The sequence below is a fragment of the Doryrhamphus excisus genome, chromosome 10, assembly GCF_030265055.1.
Source record: "Doryrhamphus excisus isolate RoL2022-K1 chromosome 10, RoL_Dexc_1.0, whole genome shotgun sequence".
Lineage (NCBI taxonomy): Eukaryota > Metazoa > Chordata > Actinopteri > Syngnathiformes > Syngnathidae > Doryrhamphus > Doryrhamphus excisus.
In genome coordinates this window covers 367791-384075 of record NC_080475.1, presented here as the reverse complement: position 1 = coordinate 384075, position 16285 = coordinate 367791, and the positions used below count along the sequence as shown (strand labels likewise).

Below are 16285 nucleotides of genomic sequence, written 5' to 3'. Positions count from 1 at the left end.
CAAATCACAAAATAAATTCCACAACATACATATTTTGCCAGTCGTGGTACGAGTGAAGAATCAGCATTCAGACAGACTATATTGTGGGAGAAGGTGATGGATTAAGTGTCTTCTGTATTTATTAGGATCTAATGACCCTCATTCTTCTGCGCTAAACCCTTATTTTACTGTGGGAGGTCTGACTGAACATCTGTGTGAATTTTACATGCAAAGTGAAAATACATTGACTTAACCTTGCACATACAGTATGGTGACAAATGTCTTGGTGCACACCTCTAGATTAATGTGTTCATCGGGGGGTTGAACTGGACAATTGATCCTGAATCTTTTCCAGACACTTGAATGTCATGTATCCAAATTTGAAAGAAGAATGTGCATTAGCTACATCTGTATTACCTACATAGGGAAGACCTTTGTCCATATAGTACATTAAGGGGGAAACGTCATCTTCCTTCAGCACTTCTAATCTAATCTCACACCTCAAAAAGAATCAGATGAGTCACATGCAGCGTTGTGGCACTTTTTTGTACAATTTTGTGAAATGCAACCATTGGTTGAAGCGTAATAACATACTAACATACTATAATAACAGTAGAAGCATAATGTGTTGATTTATGTGTTCAGTTTGAGGGAAGAGCTGCTGTATATAACAGTAATGAAACGTTGAAGCCAAACCACAAAACCAAACCACAACTGTGAACTAAGCATTAAAATTTCACTCCTTTCACAATCATGTAGAGTATGTGAGTATTTATACGAGTAGATAGACAATAGAAAAATTGTACAGTTTCAAATAAGGTTTTATGAGGCAGAGGGATGCACCAAGGTATTAGTACATGTTAGCCGTGAACATTGGAGAGGCATTAGTATGTCCAGCAGACCTAACGCAGCATTCTCTAGGTAACGCTTGAACGTAGAACACTGCAGGATTTTTATACTACAAAGTATTGGAACAGACGACCATCAAGCAGGCAGGTTCAGTGGAGGGAGGGCAAGGACTGACCAACATTACTTACACTGGTGCAGCACAGTGTCTCCATGGAGCCAAGGGACAAGAGGGTGAACAGAAGAAAATGGGGGGGAAAAAAGAAAGACAGCACACAATAAGGCCTTAAAGAGGGGAGAACAGCCATGATGGCAATGATCTCAAACAAGCCTTTTCAAGAAGAGAAATGAGGATTGAATAGATGGCAGAGAGGAAGTAACAATGTATTCAAGGCGAAAGACAGGAGAAACTAACAAAATTTACATCAATAAAACTAATATCACTAGTACAAAAGTCTTGTTATTTTAAACGGACGAGGAAGATTGTTCAACTTGGAGCCCATGGGACAAAATCGGCCAGAAAATGACATTAGATCCTGAGATTATAGATTAGATTATATCCTGAGCAGGTTCCTAAAAATCGTTCGATATGGAGGATCTTTGACCAGCATGTTGCAGTAGGCTCTAAAAACCAACATAAATGACCTTTGTCTATTACCTTTGCAACAGATCTTTAAGCGCTTTTAGTGCTCACATGTCACATAAAGGATCTTTGACTACTGTTTTCCCAGTAGAGCTTTTAAAAACGGGAGAGCACTCTTGTCATTTACAGGATCTTTGATTCAGGTTTTTGCTGTAGGTGGATCCTTCACAGGTGACAACATACCTATACAGTTTTTGTTTTAGTCTTTACTGCTTTATTCTATTTTTTAATCATTTTTCTGAAGTCCTAGCCTTGTGTTGATGTTGTGCTGACACCAACAGGGCCCCCGGAACAATATCATTGAATAGCACTGTTCTAGAGTCAGCAGTCTGTTCCCGAGTCCAATCCTACCATGCATGACTCCAGGTCATCCAGTCTCTCGCCCTCCAGGATCTCAGTGGATGCCCGTTTGGGAATCCTTTCCTCTGGAACATCCATGTCTACTGACTCTTGCTGCACCAAGGGGCGCCCTCTCCGTACCAGATGGTCTGCCTGAGTAATAGCAGGAAACAGCATGATTTTAGTTTTACTTAGTTTCAAGGACAATCTATTATCATCAAACCATCTTTTTAGTGTGACCATTTCTTCTCTGACGGTGTTACATTCATTTAAAGGGCATAAATAAATTAAGAGCATATGATTGATTCACGCACCAAAGTGTGTTGCGAAGTGGAAAGAGCCTCTAAGATATCGTCAACAATATGATCAGACAGGAAGGAGGCAAGACTCAGCTTCACCTCACTGACAAAAAAAGAAAAGAGAAGTTAAGGTCTGAAACAACACAATATGGTATATTTTCTCCACAGCACTTATTTCAAAAGTAAGACCACTGACCTGATCTTATTGATGATGTCAATACCAGACTGTTCCAGGAGAGTTGTGGTGACAAAGCTTCTGGGGACAACCATCTTGGCTGAGCTGGCCTTTATGAGGTCCGTGCGTAGATTACTCCTCTTCATCACATGAGGACACAGAGACTCTGCTGTGTCCATCATAGACTCCAATAAGGTCTGTAAAGATTGAAGAATTACTGACCCTAACACGTTTATGTTTATGTGCTTATAGACTTCACTAATCCATAATATCATAGGAGCTGCTTCAAGCATCCTTCTTTTACAGAAATAATACTTGGATTATTTGTGATTATTAAACTGTTATTCAGTATATGAAATGAATTTATGCTGGCTACACACATGGACAAAATTGGTTGGTACCCCTCAGTTAAAGAACGAAAATCCCACCATTCTCACTGAAATCACTTGAAATTTACAAAAGTAACAATAAATAATAATTTATTGAAAATTAAACATTCAAAATCAACCATCACTTTTGAATTTGAATTATTTTAAAAAAAATAACTAATGAAACAGGCCTGGACAAAAATGATGGTACCTGTTCAAAAGATTTTTTTGAACAATTTGACCAGAGTCACATGATTATCTCACGTGTGTTCTTTAATTGACATTATATGTAGGTGTCTTCAAACTCATAATCGGTCAGTCTGCCTATTTAAAGGGTGACAAATAGTCACTGTGCTGTTTGGTGACGAGGTGTGTACCACACTGAACATGGACAACAGAAAGCGAAGGAAAGAATTGTCCCAGGAAAGAAAATTATAGACAAACATCTGAAAGGTAAAGGCTATAAGACCATCTCTAAGCAGCTTGAAGTTCCTGTGACAAGAATGGGACATATTATTCAGAAGTCTAAGCTCCACGGGACAGTAGCCAACCTCCGTGGACGTGGCCCCAAGAGGAAAATTGATGACAAATTGAAGAGATGGATAGTCGAATTGTATCCATAGAGCCCAGAACAACCTCCAAAGAAATTAAAGGTGAACTTCAGGGTTCATGGGAGACGACCGAGGAGGACACCTCTGTTGAAAGCTAATCATAAAAAAAGTGAGACTGGAATTTGCGAAAATGCACGTTGACAAGCCACAGAGTTTCTGGGAGAATGTTCTATGGACAGATGAGTCAAAACTGGAGCTTTTTGGTAAGGCACATCAACTGTATGTTCATAGACTGAATCAAGCATACGAAGAAAAGAACACTGTCCCTACTGTGAAACACGGAGAAGGCTCTGTTATGTTTTGGGGCTGCTTCGCTGCATCTGGCACAGGGTGTCTTGAAGTTGCGAAGGTACAATAAAATCTCAAGACTATCAAGGCATTCTGGAGAGAAATGTGCTGCCTAGTGTCAGAAAGTTTGGTCTCAGTCGCAGGTCATGGGTCTTTCAACAGGACAACGATCCAAAACACAACCAAAAGCACCCAAGAATGCCTAAGAGAAAAGCGTAGGACTATTCTGAAGTGGCCCTCTATGAGCCCAGATCTGAATCCCATTGAACATCTGTGGAAGGAGCTGAAACATGTCATCTGGAGAAGACACCCGTCTAACCTGAGACAACTGGAACAGTTTTGCACTGATCTCCTCAAAAGGTTGTGCAACAAAATATTAAGTTATGAGTACCATCATTTTTGTCCAGGCCTGTTTCATAATTGTTTTTTTAATAATTATGTTAATCAACAATTCAAAGGTGATGGCTGATTTTGATTGTTTAATTCTCAAAAAAGAAATTGTTTATTGTTACTTTTGTAAGTTTCAAGTGATTTCAGTGAGAATTGTGGTATTTTCTTTCTTTAACTGAGGGGCTACCAACAATTTTGTCCATGTGTGTATTTTATATTGTCTGTAGAGGGCGCCCATGCCCATAGTTTTCATCTACTACAGACACACACAATAGAGTCCATTGTCTGCTGAGAATTATGACTATATTGTAACACAAAAACCGTTTTGGCTTTGCATAATTCAGTTTAAACCCAACTCCCTGTGTCGTCTACCTGTAGCTGTTGGTCCATGACAGCGGTCACCTCTCCTGCCATCGACTCCAGTTTTTCCTGAATAGGACCCACTGAAGCCCTGTGAACCTCCTCTCTGGAAGTAGAACCTAGGTGGTAGAGGTTCGGGAGGAGCTGTGGAGATACAAAGCAGAGGATGGGAAAATAATTATATAGAAAACAGAAAAAGTAATACGCATTTCTCACCGTTTTCGAGTTCCTTGCGTCTTTGATGAGGCTTTCCGCAGACCTGACGTCTTCCAGGATGGCGTCAGTCTCCGAGTTCCTTAGAGAATTAAGGTGGTCCTGTACTTTTACACAGATCCGGTCCATCATCTAGTAACATAAACCAGAAATTCAAAAATTCTAATCAGTTGGGTGGGGTACACTTTACCTGGCAAATGGTTCAGATTATGTCCAATTTGTGTTATAAACAATTATATACAGTACGGGTAAGATGTAATTGTTGTGCAGTTACATGCCTGCTGTGTGGTTGTGGTCACGATGCCCTGTTGAAGGCGATATGCCTGCTCTTGTTGGTATTTCCTGGTTTCATGGTTTCTGTAAAGATAATTTTCAATCTGTGGATAGTGGGAGAACAAAACAATACTATTATAAGGATAAATGAAGAAATAGTGACATATAACAGTGTTTTGTCTGTCTATTCAATACCAGCATTCCTAACAGTACAGGCAGTTTTTTTCTCTCAATCTTTTGTATACGTCACTCCACGTGAAAACACATGAGACGGATTGTGACTGATAGAACTAATGGAGCTTGTTACAATACCTTAAGCAAGGCGTCCTCGGTCTTCTCTGGACTGGCCTTCAGAGCCTGGGAGGCGTCGATGATGGGGATGGGCATGAAACGAATAGTGAAGTTTCTGTTGGGCAAAAAGCCAGAGGACATCATGGTAAGGGCAAGGAGAGGAACAGTAATGCAGTACAGTACTACCAATGACCAGTCACCAATGAGAGTCTGAATAGACTACATGACTAGATGAATATGACTACAACTGTAATAGTATTTACACAATCGGAACCAATATGACAGTACATTATTTACATTATTTTTTATTATCAAAATAACAATAAAAGCAATCTTCACTAGCTAAATGTACTGCAAGAAAGGTCAGTAAGGATAATTCATAATGCCGCCTACAGAGAAGATACTAACTCCTTATTTCTAAAATCACTAATACTTCAACTTGCTGATATAGTTCATCTTCAAACAGCTAAAATAATGCATAAGGCTAAAAATAACCAATTGGCTAAAAATGTCATCCAATACTTCTCTACTAGAGAGGAGAAATATGATCTCAGGGAAGAACTACATTTGAAACACTTCTATGCTAGGACTACGTTTAAAAGCCGTAGCATTTCAGTATGTGGAATCAAACTATGGAATGGATTGAGTAAGACCCTCAAACAATGAGCCAATTCAAGAAACAATACAAGCAGTTGATGTTTGCTAAATACAAGGATGAAGAGTCTTGAACCAGTCATGATGTGCTATACATATCACTATATTGACAGTTACTATGGTACCCATTATGTCATTGGATGGTCATATCAGTTCGTACTTCGGTACGGGACAAAAAAAATGTAAAAAATAAATATCTAAATTTTTTTTTACTATATTAGGAAAGCAGGAAGTGAACAAATGTAACAGTTACTGATTGTAAAAGCACCAGATGGAGGGGTAGGATTTAACTACTCCTTTTGGACATGTGGAACTGTGAACTGATTATGGGATGCATTCAATTGGAATCTGATGCATGTTCAAATGAAATAAAACCATTACCATTACCAAAATCTAAACCCGTTTTAAATATTACGTATAACCGCAACTAGGTATCAAGACCTAATCTGCACTCTGTGGCAAGTGAAAATATTCAATAGTACAATCCCAATCCCACGTCAGGATCTCACCGCCAAACTCACTCCCCTACCCAATAACTCCCCCCACCTTCCAAGCACTACTACTCATGATTTGGCTTGGGACACAGGCTCAGGCTTGATCACCCTGGAGTTGGCTGCCTTTGATGAGGGTGTCTAGTGTTGACAGGCCGAAACACCCCCGGATTCTAAGGTACACGACTGATGATGTGTCACTAAATTGACATCCTTCCCAAGGTCGAGATAAGGTTCCCACTAAAGCTCCACTACGCTTCATGTGATTACCATCCATTGACACAAAGGACAGTTTCCATCAAGTCCTGTGCATTTATAAACTCCAAAGGGGGTTGGTTACTTTTGGTTCAAACAGATCTGACACGATGACTTTTTTCCCCTCAGTTCCAGTGCATGACATTGTTACCCATCAGATCAACTCAAAATAAAGGTGAGTGTGACAGTTTCCTAGTTAAACTTTCATTCCGTTTACATATTTCATCCTAGATCACCTGTACTGGAAAGTGGGTTTAAGATTGTTCAAAGATCCATATCTAAGTACAAAAGATGATAAACAACAATGTTGAGAAAACAAAAAACACTAATTGGTATGAATTATCATCAATGTTAAATCTACACAGATATTTTTGAGCAATGACATGTCAAACCTTATGAATGATTTTTTGGGAAAATAATGGAATTGCACAAAGCACACACAGAACAGCAACAGGGAAAAATTGAAAACAGTAATTTCAATCATGAAAAAACGGGTGGGGTGGCAAAAATGTGAGGTGGCAAGGGTGTGTACCTTTTAGGGGGGAAAGGGTGATGACTGCAAAAGAAGTGCTTTATAGATGTGTCCCAGATGACAATTTTCCCATTCACACACCCATAATAACATCATTCTCAGTCAGAAAAAACAAAAGTCTGCTGGATTCCATCTCCTCTAAGACTCATCTACGGCTTATTATCTCTTCTACCGTTCTTATTTCTCAGCTGTTCAAACTCTGCTTTACTCCTCCTGTCACTCTTCATATTTAAGACTCATGATGTGCTATACATATCACTATATTGACAATTACTATGGTACCCATTATGTCATTGGATGGTCATATCACCTCGGTACGTGATTAAAAAACAAAACAAACAAAAAAACTTAAAACTATATTTGGAAAGCAGGAAGTGAACACATGTAACAGTTACTGATTGTAAAAGTACCAAATGGAGGGGTAGGATTTACAGTATTGACAGTTACTATGGTACCCATTATGTCATTGTATGGTCATATCACCTCGTACTTTCGTACGTGACAAAAAAAACAAAAAAAAAACTTAAACTATATTAGGAAAGCAGGAAGTGAACAAATGTAACAGTTACTGATTGTAAAAGTACCGGATGGAGGGGTAGGATTTAATAAGCTTTGCTTCTTCCTACTCCTTTTGGACATGTGGAACTGTGAACTGATTATGGGATGCACTCAATTGTAATCTGATGCATGTTCAAATGAAATAATACCATTATCATTACCATTACCAACATCACAAAGCGCTCATACTGCTGCATTCACACACAGATGCATATTCAAGAACCGTACTTCTCCAGTGCTGCTGCTACATCCTGCAGGCCTTGAGGACCAGTGTTGTTCCTATCCCAGATCACTGTCCTGCAAAGGTAAGCACAATGTTACTCAAGCTGTTTAAGTACAGCATGTACACACCTAAACGACTATTATGAACATTCACCGAAGTTTGGAGTTGATCTGCAGCGCCTTAGCCAGCATTTTGGCACCCATGTCACCCATGGCGTTGCCGCTGATGTCGAGCCTGGTGAGTGACGAGTTGCTGCCGAGTGCGTTCAGAACGATGGTTAAATCGCTCTTTAGCCGGGAGTCGGCGAGAGACAGAGAGGTGAGGGGCTGGACAGTGAAAAAAGAAAAGATGATTGATGCATGGTCATCTTGCGTTCAGATGTTTTTGGGCCACCTATGCATTTTGAAGCAGTATTGGTATTAGTATTCAGCCCCTAACATATTAGACATGATACATTTTTAATGAATCTATTGTATGCCCGTGTGATTTTATTTATAATACTGTAATTTCCATGTGTGTGGTGTTGAGCCAATAGAGAATTAGAATCAAAACAGACGCAGCATTATTATTTCATGTCTTGTTTGAAGAAAGGTGCAGAGCGAATTATTTACAGCCTGCATGTGCACACAGAGGACATTAGGTATGCAAATTTCAGCGGCTACAAGTCTCATTAGTTGTCCCATGTTGTAAATGATGCCGTTTTATATCGCTTTTGTCCTAATTGTTTCACAATATTGCCTCTCAGTTGTGCAGGGCAGCCAAGAAAGATCTGATTTTGTGTTACATGCCTGGTAAACAACAACGCTCCAACCCATGTGTTTACCTTTAAGAAAGAATCACTTACTTTAAATGCTGGTTTTTAATAAAAATATGGCTTCAAATATAGCAACATCATCTTATTTAACAGCTAATTCTGGAAAGGTGCCTGTGTCCACAAAATGTAGTTATAAGTCTCATTTGTCACCTCCGGCAAAAGCAATTGACTCTCACATTTCCTAATTAATCACCAAAATTAAGAAATCACCACCCGGGGTTTGCATACACGCACGCTCTGTTTAATTAGAGTGAGAAAATGAAAAAATGTAAAACCTTACACTGGCGCAAAATTAACCATTCATTAAAAAGATGGGTTGTGCTTAATAATGAAACAGAGAACAGAACAGAACATGTGGAAATGCGCTTTATTTCTGGATTCCTGCCTGATCTATGGATATAGATATTTTTATTGCATTTTCCCCCCAACACATTGTAATTGTGTCATAACTACCTTGCAGGATTAGAGGTGGCCAGAAATATTTCAATATTGAACAAAGCAAAATTTGTTCTCAATCAGAAATCACTCCACACTCTTTATTGCTCTCTGGTTCTACCATATCTTACTTATTGTGTGGAAATATTGGCTAATAACAATAAAAGCAATCTTCACTCGCTAAATGTACTGCAAAAAAGGTCAGTAAGGATAATTCATAATGCCGCCTACACAGAACATACTAACTCCTTATTTCTAAAATCACTAATACTTAAACTTGCTGATATAGTTCATCTTCAATCAGCTAAAATAATGCATAAGGCTAAAAATAACCAATTAGCTAAAAATGTCATCCAATACTTCTCTACAAGAGAGGAGAAATATGATCTCAGGGAAGAACTACATTTGAAACACTTCTATGCTAGGACCAAAAAAAAAACTATATTATGAAAGCAGGAAGTGAACAAATGTAACAGTTACTGATTGTAAAAGTACCAGATGGAGGGGTAGGATTTACAGGGAAGCTTTGCTTCTTCCTACTCCTTTTGGACATGTGGAACTGTGAACTGATTATGGGATGCACTCAATTGTAATCTGATGCATGTTCAAATGAAATAAAACCATTAGCATTAGCATTACTATAGATTCCTATTTGTGTACATTTAGGTGTGTTTGCAGATTTTACTGTTTATATTCATCATTAAATATACTATGTATGGCTGCATCACTGACACAACATGTAACATTTGGCAGGAAAGCTAACAAACAGTAAAATGTTGAACCGTCCCTGTGGAAAAGGAAGCTAGTGTTACACAATACTGTATATAGTGTTTGCATATCACTTATTTCCCTGTAATCTGAACCTTCACGCTCAGATCCCCACACATGTGTCTCCTGCACCCAATGAAGCACCCATATACACCGCTACACTATGACCATGTGACACATGCAGTAGTCAAAAGAGGACCAGTACTCCTTATAGCAGTCATGGGCAAACTTTTTGAATCATTAATAATATTGTGAAATTTAATTACTTCTAATTGTCCATATTGTACTAAGCATCTAAACCATTTCCTGTCTAAGCCATCATAGTTCATTCTGAGTTCCAGACAAACCAGGAAATGAAAGACTCACCAACTCTTCCTCCTGGATCATATGGACCAAGCTGTCCAACACTGGAGCGAGGTTTCTAAATCAGATAGATGACAAAAGGAGAGGATGAAATCACACACCACATACAGTATAAGTCTAGCAATATATATCTGATCACATCATCACACTTATTATTAGTGTAAAACCCTGGTCGCCTTACTTGGACTTGATGTTGTTGAAGTTCTTCCCCAGAGATAAGTGTCTTATGGAACGGTTTTTAGACAACCATATTAGCAGCGTGGACAGATCTGAGTCCAGACCTGGATTAAACAAACAAACAAACAAAAAACATGAGAAATGTTCCATTAACGGAATAATTCCTTTTCCAGTTGGCAGGTGCCTCACCATTGTCAGAGATATCTAGACTGGAGATATTTGGAATCTCAGCGATGCAACCTTCAAGTATTTGGGAGCCTCCAGACCGCAACTGTTGTAATAAGAGTACAAATTGAAGTCATACAATTACACAGCCACACATTATGCACCAGACAAGGTTGAACACTTCACTACAACCTGCACAAAAACTTACACTAAACCAACTGTGACTCTTAATCAGACTCACAAAACTACTGCGAACATGCAACAGATGACAACTGTAAATAATAATGATATTTAGAAAAATATGTATTTTGCATTTCTGTGTGGAGTTGGCATGTTTTCCCCATGCATGTCTGTGTTTTTTTCGGGTACTCATGTTTCGTCTCATATTCCAAAAATATGCATGTGAAACCTGAAGACTCCAAATTGTCCATAGGTATGAATGTGATGGTTGTTTATCTTATGTATGAATGTGAGTGTGAATGGTTGTTTGTCTTATATGTTTTATATTAAATTAATTTAAATATTAAATGGATATAATTTGGATGGATGGATGGATGGATGGATGGATGGATGGAATATGTTTTTTTTAAATAATTATTGCAATGACAGGCTGGCTGAATACACTCACTGGCCACAAGAGTAGGTACACTAATGTCTTAGAAGACAACAATCTCCACTGATAAACATTTCTCACTGACACTGTCAGAGAAGCAAAAATAGTACCATCAGTAGTATCGTCTTCGTAAAGGATGAGTCTTTACATTGATTCTCATTTGAATAGGTTGGTGTACCTAATGCCGTGGCCAGCAATTATAGATACAAGGGACATATGATATGAAATAATGACATGGACAATGGAGCACCACCTCGTTGAGCCAGTTCATTACACACAAAATGATGGAGAACGTTTTCAGAATGAGGATGAACACTATTTAGGAACAGTAAACTAACACCAGATGTTCAAAAAAATGGTAATGGTTTTATTTCATTTGAACATGCATCAGGTTACAATTGAGTGCATCCCATAATCAGTTCACAGTTCCACATGTCCAAAAGGAGTAGGAAGAAGCAAAGCTTATTAAATCCTACCCCTCCATCTGGTACTTTTACAATCACTAACTGTTACATTTGTTCACTTCCTGCTTTCCTAATATAGTCTTTTTTTAAATAAAAAAATATTTTTTGAATTAAAGAAAATATAAATAAATAAATATTTTTATTTTATTTTTATAATTTTTAATATAGTTTAAGTTTTTAATTTAATTTTATTTTTACTTTTTTTTGTGTCATGTACCGAAGTACGAGGTGATATGACCATCCAATGACATAATGGTTACCATAGTAATTGTCAATATAGTGATATGTATAGCACATCACTATATTGACGTTACTATGGTACCGATTATGTCAAAAATGAAGAGTGATGAGAACTTAATGAAGTAAGCAGGAGCACATTGGTACTTACACAATGGCCAAGCTTATAGAGGCATTAGGGGAGAGAAGAGGGTGTCAGACGGAAGCCAACAACTAGCAACAAAACACACAGATGCTTAATGACCGTACAGTCACACTAAACACCGCTGACACACACAGATTTGGGAGTCATGCAAAGGGTTCGTTAGAAAACATGGATCCATCCCTGTTGTTTCAATGTGGGAATATTTCTATTGGCATGTGGAATTGAATTTCCTGTGTGATTTATATTCATGTGTTATCCTTCATGATCCCATTGAGTCGGCAAAAGTTCTATTTTTTTGTTCCAGCAAAGATGAAAATGATGTGTGTGTGTGTGCGATACAACAATTAGAGAGGGAAACTGAACACTCCCCGCACCACCACCACCACCCACCTCCACCCCGCCTGCTGTCTGCCAAGTATTTCATTATACAGCCTCTTAATAATACTTGCCAGCATGTCACCAGCCTGTCAAATGGTTTTGGAGGGGCTGCTAAAAAGATGATTGCATTGCAGGAAGATCAGCTTAAAATGATTACGTACCACATGCGCCACAGTTTGGTTTTAAAGGGTTCTTGAACAAAGGCTTCAGTGTAAGTCCATTTGCAAATATGTGCCTGCATTTCCATTATTATCAGACTTTTATTATTAAGACTTTTACTTAACAGTATAGATGCCTACTCACAATAAATGCTGATTTACATCCTTAATGCCTTATTAAATGTAGGTAAGAGAGATGTCGGCGAACACTGACTTTCACACAGATGTCAAATTATCAAAATGTACATTCAGATTAATCAGTTTTCACATAAATTAACTATGATTAATCACCATTTGTACATATTTACAGCTTCATATGAACATTCATTCATTCTTTTTCTATACCACTTATCCTCACTTGGGTCGCTTTGTATGAACAGTAAATTGAAATCAAGCAAGTTCGGTTTTGTGTTTGCGTTTTTTCTTTCTTTGAGCGGTGTATTTTCAACTTTGTGACAGAAGTTTTATCAGAAATCAGAAAAAAATGACAAAAAATCAAGGATTTTTTTTTATCAAGGATCATAAACGTTTTTAAATAATCAAAAATGTTTTAAGATAAAAATTTGGAATATTAGGTTATTTTTAATATTTTCAAGTTACAAGTATAAATGATTAATTGACAGTCAGTACAAGTCCTAGCCAGTATTTAAGCTTGTGTTCGATTACAATATTTATTTTCCCAAATATTAACAATGGCATTAATGACAAAAATAATCTGCAAACATAATAACAATTTGGAAAATGAAAAAATACGGCTTTCCATTTCTGTTAAGCTATTTGCTTAACATCATTGTGTTTAATAGGATGACATTTGAATCACACTCTGACCATGCGAGGATGAGCAATACAGGCTTGAAATGCACCACATAATTCAAGTTGAATTCACATGTTTTTGTCGCAAACTGTACTTCCACATTAAGACTGATGCAGTGATCTTGAATGCATCATCATATAAACAGCTCCTGGCCCACACTGAGAGCTGGTTATGTCCTGCTCTAACACAAATACAATAAATTATGGAGATGTGCATTACATGCACCAATAATTAAGTTTTGAGTGTGAGTGATAAGAATACACAGTTGTTGTTTTTCTTTGTCTAATAAAGAATGAATGTGAAATAAATCAAATATTTTTTTATTAATTATGGTAATGGTAATGGCTTTATTTCATTTAAACATGCATCAGATTACAATTGAATGCATCCCATAATCAGTTCACAGTTCCACATGTCCAAAAGGAGTAGGAAGAAGCAAAGCTTATTAAATCCTACCCCTCCATCTGGTACTTTTACAATCAGTAACTCTTACATTTGTTCACTTCCTGCTTTCCTAATATAGTTTAAGTTTTTTTTTTTAGTAGGAGGTGATATGAGCATCCAATGACATAATGGGTACCATAGTAAGTGTCAATATAGTGATATGTATAGCACATCATGACTGGTTCAAGACTCTTCATCCTTGTATTTAGCAAACATCAACTGCTTGTATTGTTTCTTGAATTGGCTCATCGTTGTGCATTGTTTGAGGGTCTTACTCAATCCATTCCATAGTTTGATTCCACATACTGAAATGCTATGGCTTTTTAACGTAGTCCTAGCATAGAAGTGTTTCAAATGTACTTCTTCCCTGAGATCATATTTCTCCTCTCTTGCAGAGAAGTACTGGATGACATTTTTAGCTAATTGGTTATTTTTAGCCTTATGCATTATTTTACCTGTTTGAAGATGAACTATATCAGCAAGTTGAAGTATTAGTGATTTTAGAAATAAGGAGTTAGTATGTTCTCTGTAGGCGGCATTATGAATTATCCTTACTGACCTTTTTTGCAGTACATTTAGCGAGTGAAGATTGCTTTTATAGTTATCAGCCCATATTTCCACACAATTAAGTAAGATATGGTAGAACCAGAGAGCAATAAAGAGTGTTACCACCATATATTGTATACAAAAGATAAACAACCAGAACAACGTAGTAACAGTGGGGGAAATGCAAATGTCCAACATTTACATCCAAGAGACGCTATGTGTCATGAACAGGATGATTTGTAGGAAGAAATGAATGACGGAGAAAGGTCTCACCTCACAGCAGCTGAGGTCTAGAGACACATCCGTCACGTTGGGGTTACTTGCCAGACCAAGCAGGAGAGCTCTACAAAAAAAAAATAAACAATTACTTTGAACTAGAAATAACATTTAACAGCCATGTTGTTGTTCGCTCACTTGAGGACATCTGGCGCCAGCTTTGTTCCAGACACATTGATGGAGCTGAGAGACATGGCACTGCTGAAGAAGTGCTTAAATGATGGCGGCACCTCTTTGCCTTTCCTGTGGGAACATACCGCATGTTGTTGTTAATGTAATGTTTAGTACAGGCACTGTTCAGGGCAGACTTGGGTTTGTACCAGGCAACTAAGGGGTCAACTAAGCGAGCCATTCGGTACGTCAGAAGGCTTGCTCTTGTACCGTATATGCCTGTCTGCGTTCGTGATAAAGCTAAGTTAATGGGCTGTTAACGATCAACCATTATTTATATGCAAATTAGGTGGCAAATATTGTCTATTGTTTTGTGTGCACCAGTGTATTGTACTGACAGTTCAAGTGCTAGCTAACCTGTTGCCGCCCTTTCCAAATACAGTATATGTGTGTGTGTGTAAATTAGCATGTGCTGTTCTAAGCTTGTGACTAGCATTTATGCTAATGTTCATTCATTACAGAAACCAGACCCATTAAGACATACTACACACGTGGACAAAATTGTTGGTACCCCTCAGTTAAAGAAAGAAAATCCCACAATTCTCACTGAAATCACTTGAAACTTATAAAAGTAACAATAAATAAAAATGTATTGAGAATTAAACAATCAAAATCTTTAATTTCTTAAATTTCTGAATAATATGTCCCATTCTTGTCACAGGAACTTCAAGCTGCTTAGAGATGGTCTTATAGCCTTTAACTTTCAGATGTTAGTCTATAATTTTCTTTCGAATGTCCTGGGACAATTCTTTCCTTCGCTTTCTGTTGTCCATGTTCAGTGTGGTACACACCTCATCACCAAACAGCACAGTGACTATTTGTCACCCTTTAAATTGGCAGACTGACTGATTATGAGTTTGAAGACACCTACATATGATGTCAATTAAAGGATACACCGGAGGTAATCATGTGACTCTGGTCAAATTGTTTTGAACAGGTAACACATTTTTTGTCCAGGCCTGTTTCATTAGTTTTTTTTTTAAATAATTATGTTAATCAACAATTCAAAAGTGATGGCTGATTTTAATTTTCATTCATTCATTCATTCATTCATTTTCTACCGCTTTTCCTCAGCCTATCCCAGCTGTCTTCGGGCGAGAGGCGGGGTACACCCTGGACTGGTCGCCAGCCAATCACCGGGCACATATAGAACAACCATTCACACTCACATTCATACCTATGGACAATTTGGAGTCGCCAATTAACCTAGCATGTTTTTGGAATGTGGGAGGAAACCGGAGTACCCGGAGAAAACTCACGCATGCACGGGGAGAACATGCAAACTCCACACAGAGATGGCCGAGGGTGGAATTGAACCCTGGTCTCCTAGCTGTGAGGTCTGCGCGCTAACCACACGACCGCCGTGCCGCCGTACATTTTATTTATTTAGTGATTTCAGTGAGAATTGTGGGATTTTCTTTCTTTAACTGAGGGATACCAACAATTTCGTTCACGTGTGTACGACTCACAAATTAATCTGTTGGATGGAAATTGGACTGTAAAGTAATAAATTTCACACAGTTCTGCTA

At 38.0% G+C, this 16285-nt stretch overlaps 1 protein-coding gene across 2 annotated transcripts in view; it reads right to left on the bottom strand.

Annotated features, from left to right (window-relative positions):
- The window catches only part of LOC131137422 (F-actin-uncapping protein LRRC16A-like), an 87594-nt gene that overhangs the window by 8242 nt on the left and 63067 nt on the right, over window positions 1-16285 (bottom strand). Inside the window, exons 16-30 of one of the 2 annotated variants that reach the window (XM_058085366.1) lie at window positions 14724-14828; window positions 14583-14652; window positions 10535-10616; window positions 10350-10449; window positions 10172-10226; window positions 7942-8114; window positions 7794-7862; window positions 5097-5190; window positions 4790-4888; window positions 4515-4643; window positions 4311-4442; window positions 2303-2478; window positions 2122-2209; window positions 1820-1960; window positions 1017-1034 (exon numbers count right to left, since the gene is read on the bottom strand). In XM_058085366.1, the coding sequence (XP_057941349.1) occupies window positions 1017-1034; window positions 1820-1960; window positions 2122-2209; window positions 2303-2478; window positions 4311-4442; window positions 4515-4643; window positions 4790-4888; window positions 5097-5190; window positions 7794-7862; window positions 7942-8114; window positions 10172-10226; window positions 10350-10449; window positions 10535-10616; window positions 14583-14652; window positions 14724-14828 (1531 nt within the window). The remainder of the gene's footprint in view (window positions 1-1016; window positions 1035-1819; window positions 1961-2121; window positions 2210-2302; window positions 2479-4310; window positions 4443-4514; window positions 4644-4789; window positions 4889-5096; window positions 5191-7793; window positions 7863-7941; window positions 8115-10171; window positions 10227-10349; window positions 10450-10534; window positions 10617-14582; window positions 14653-14723; window positions 14829-16285) is intronic. The other variant, XM_058085367.1, reaches the window with a different exon arrangement.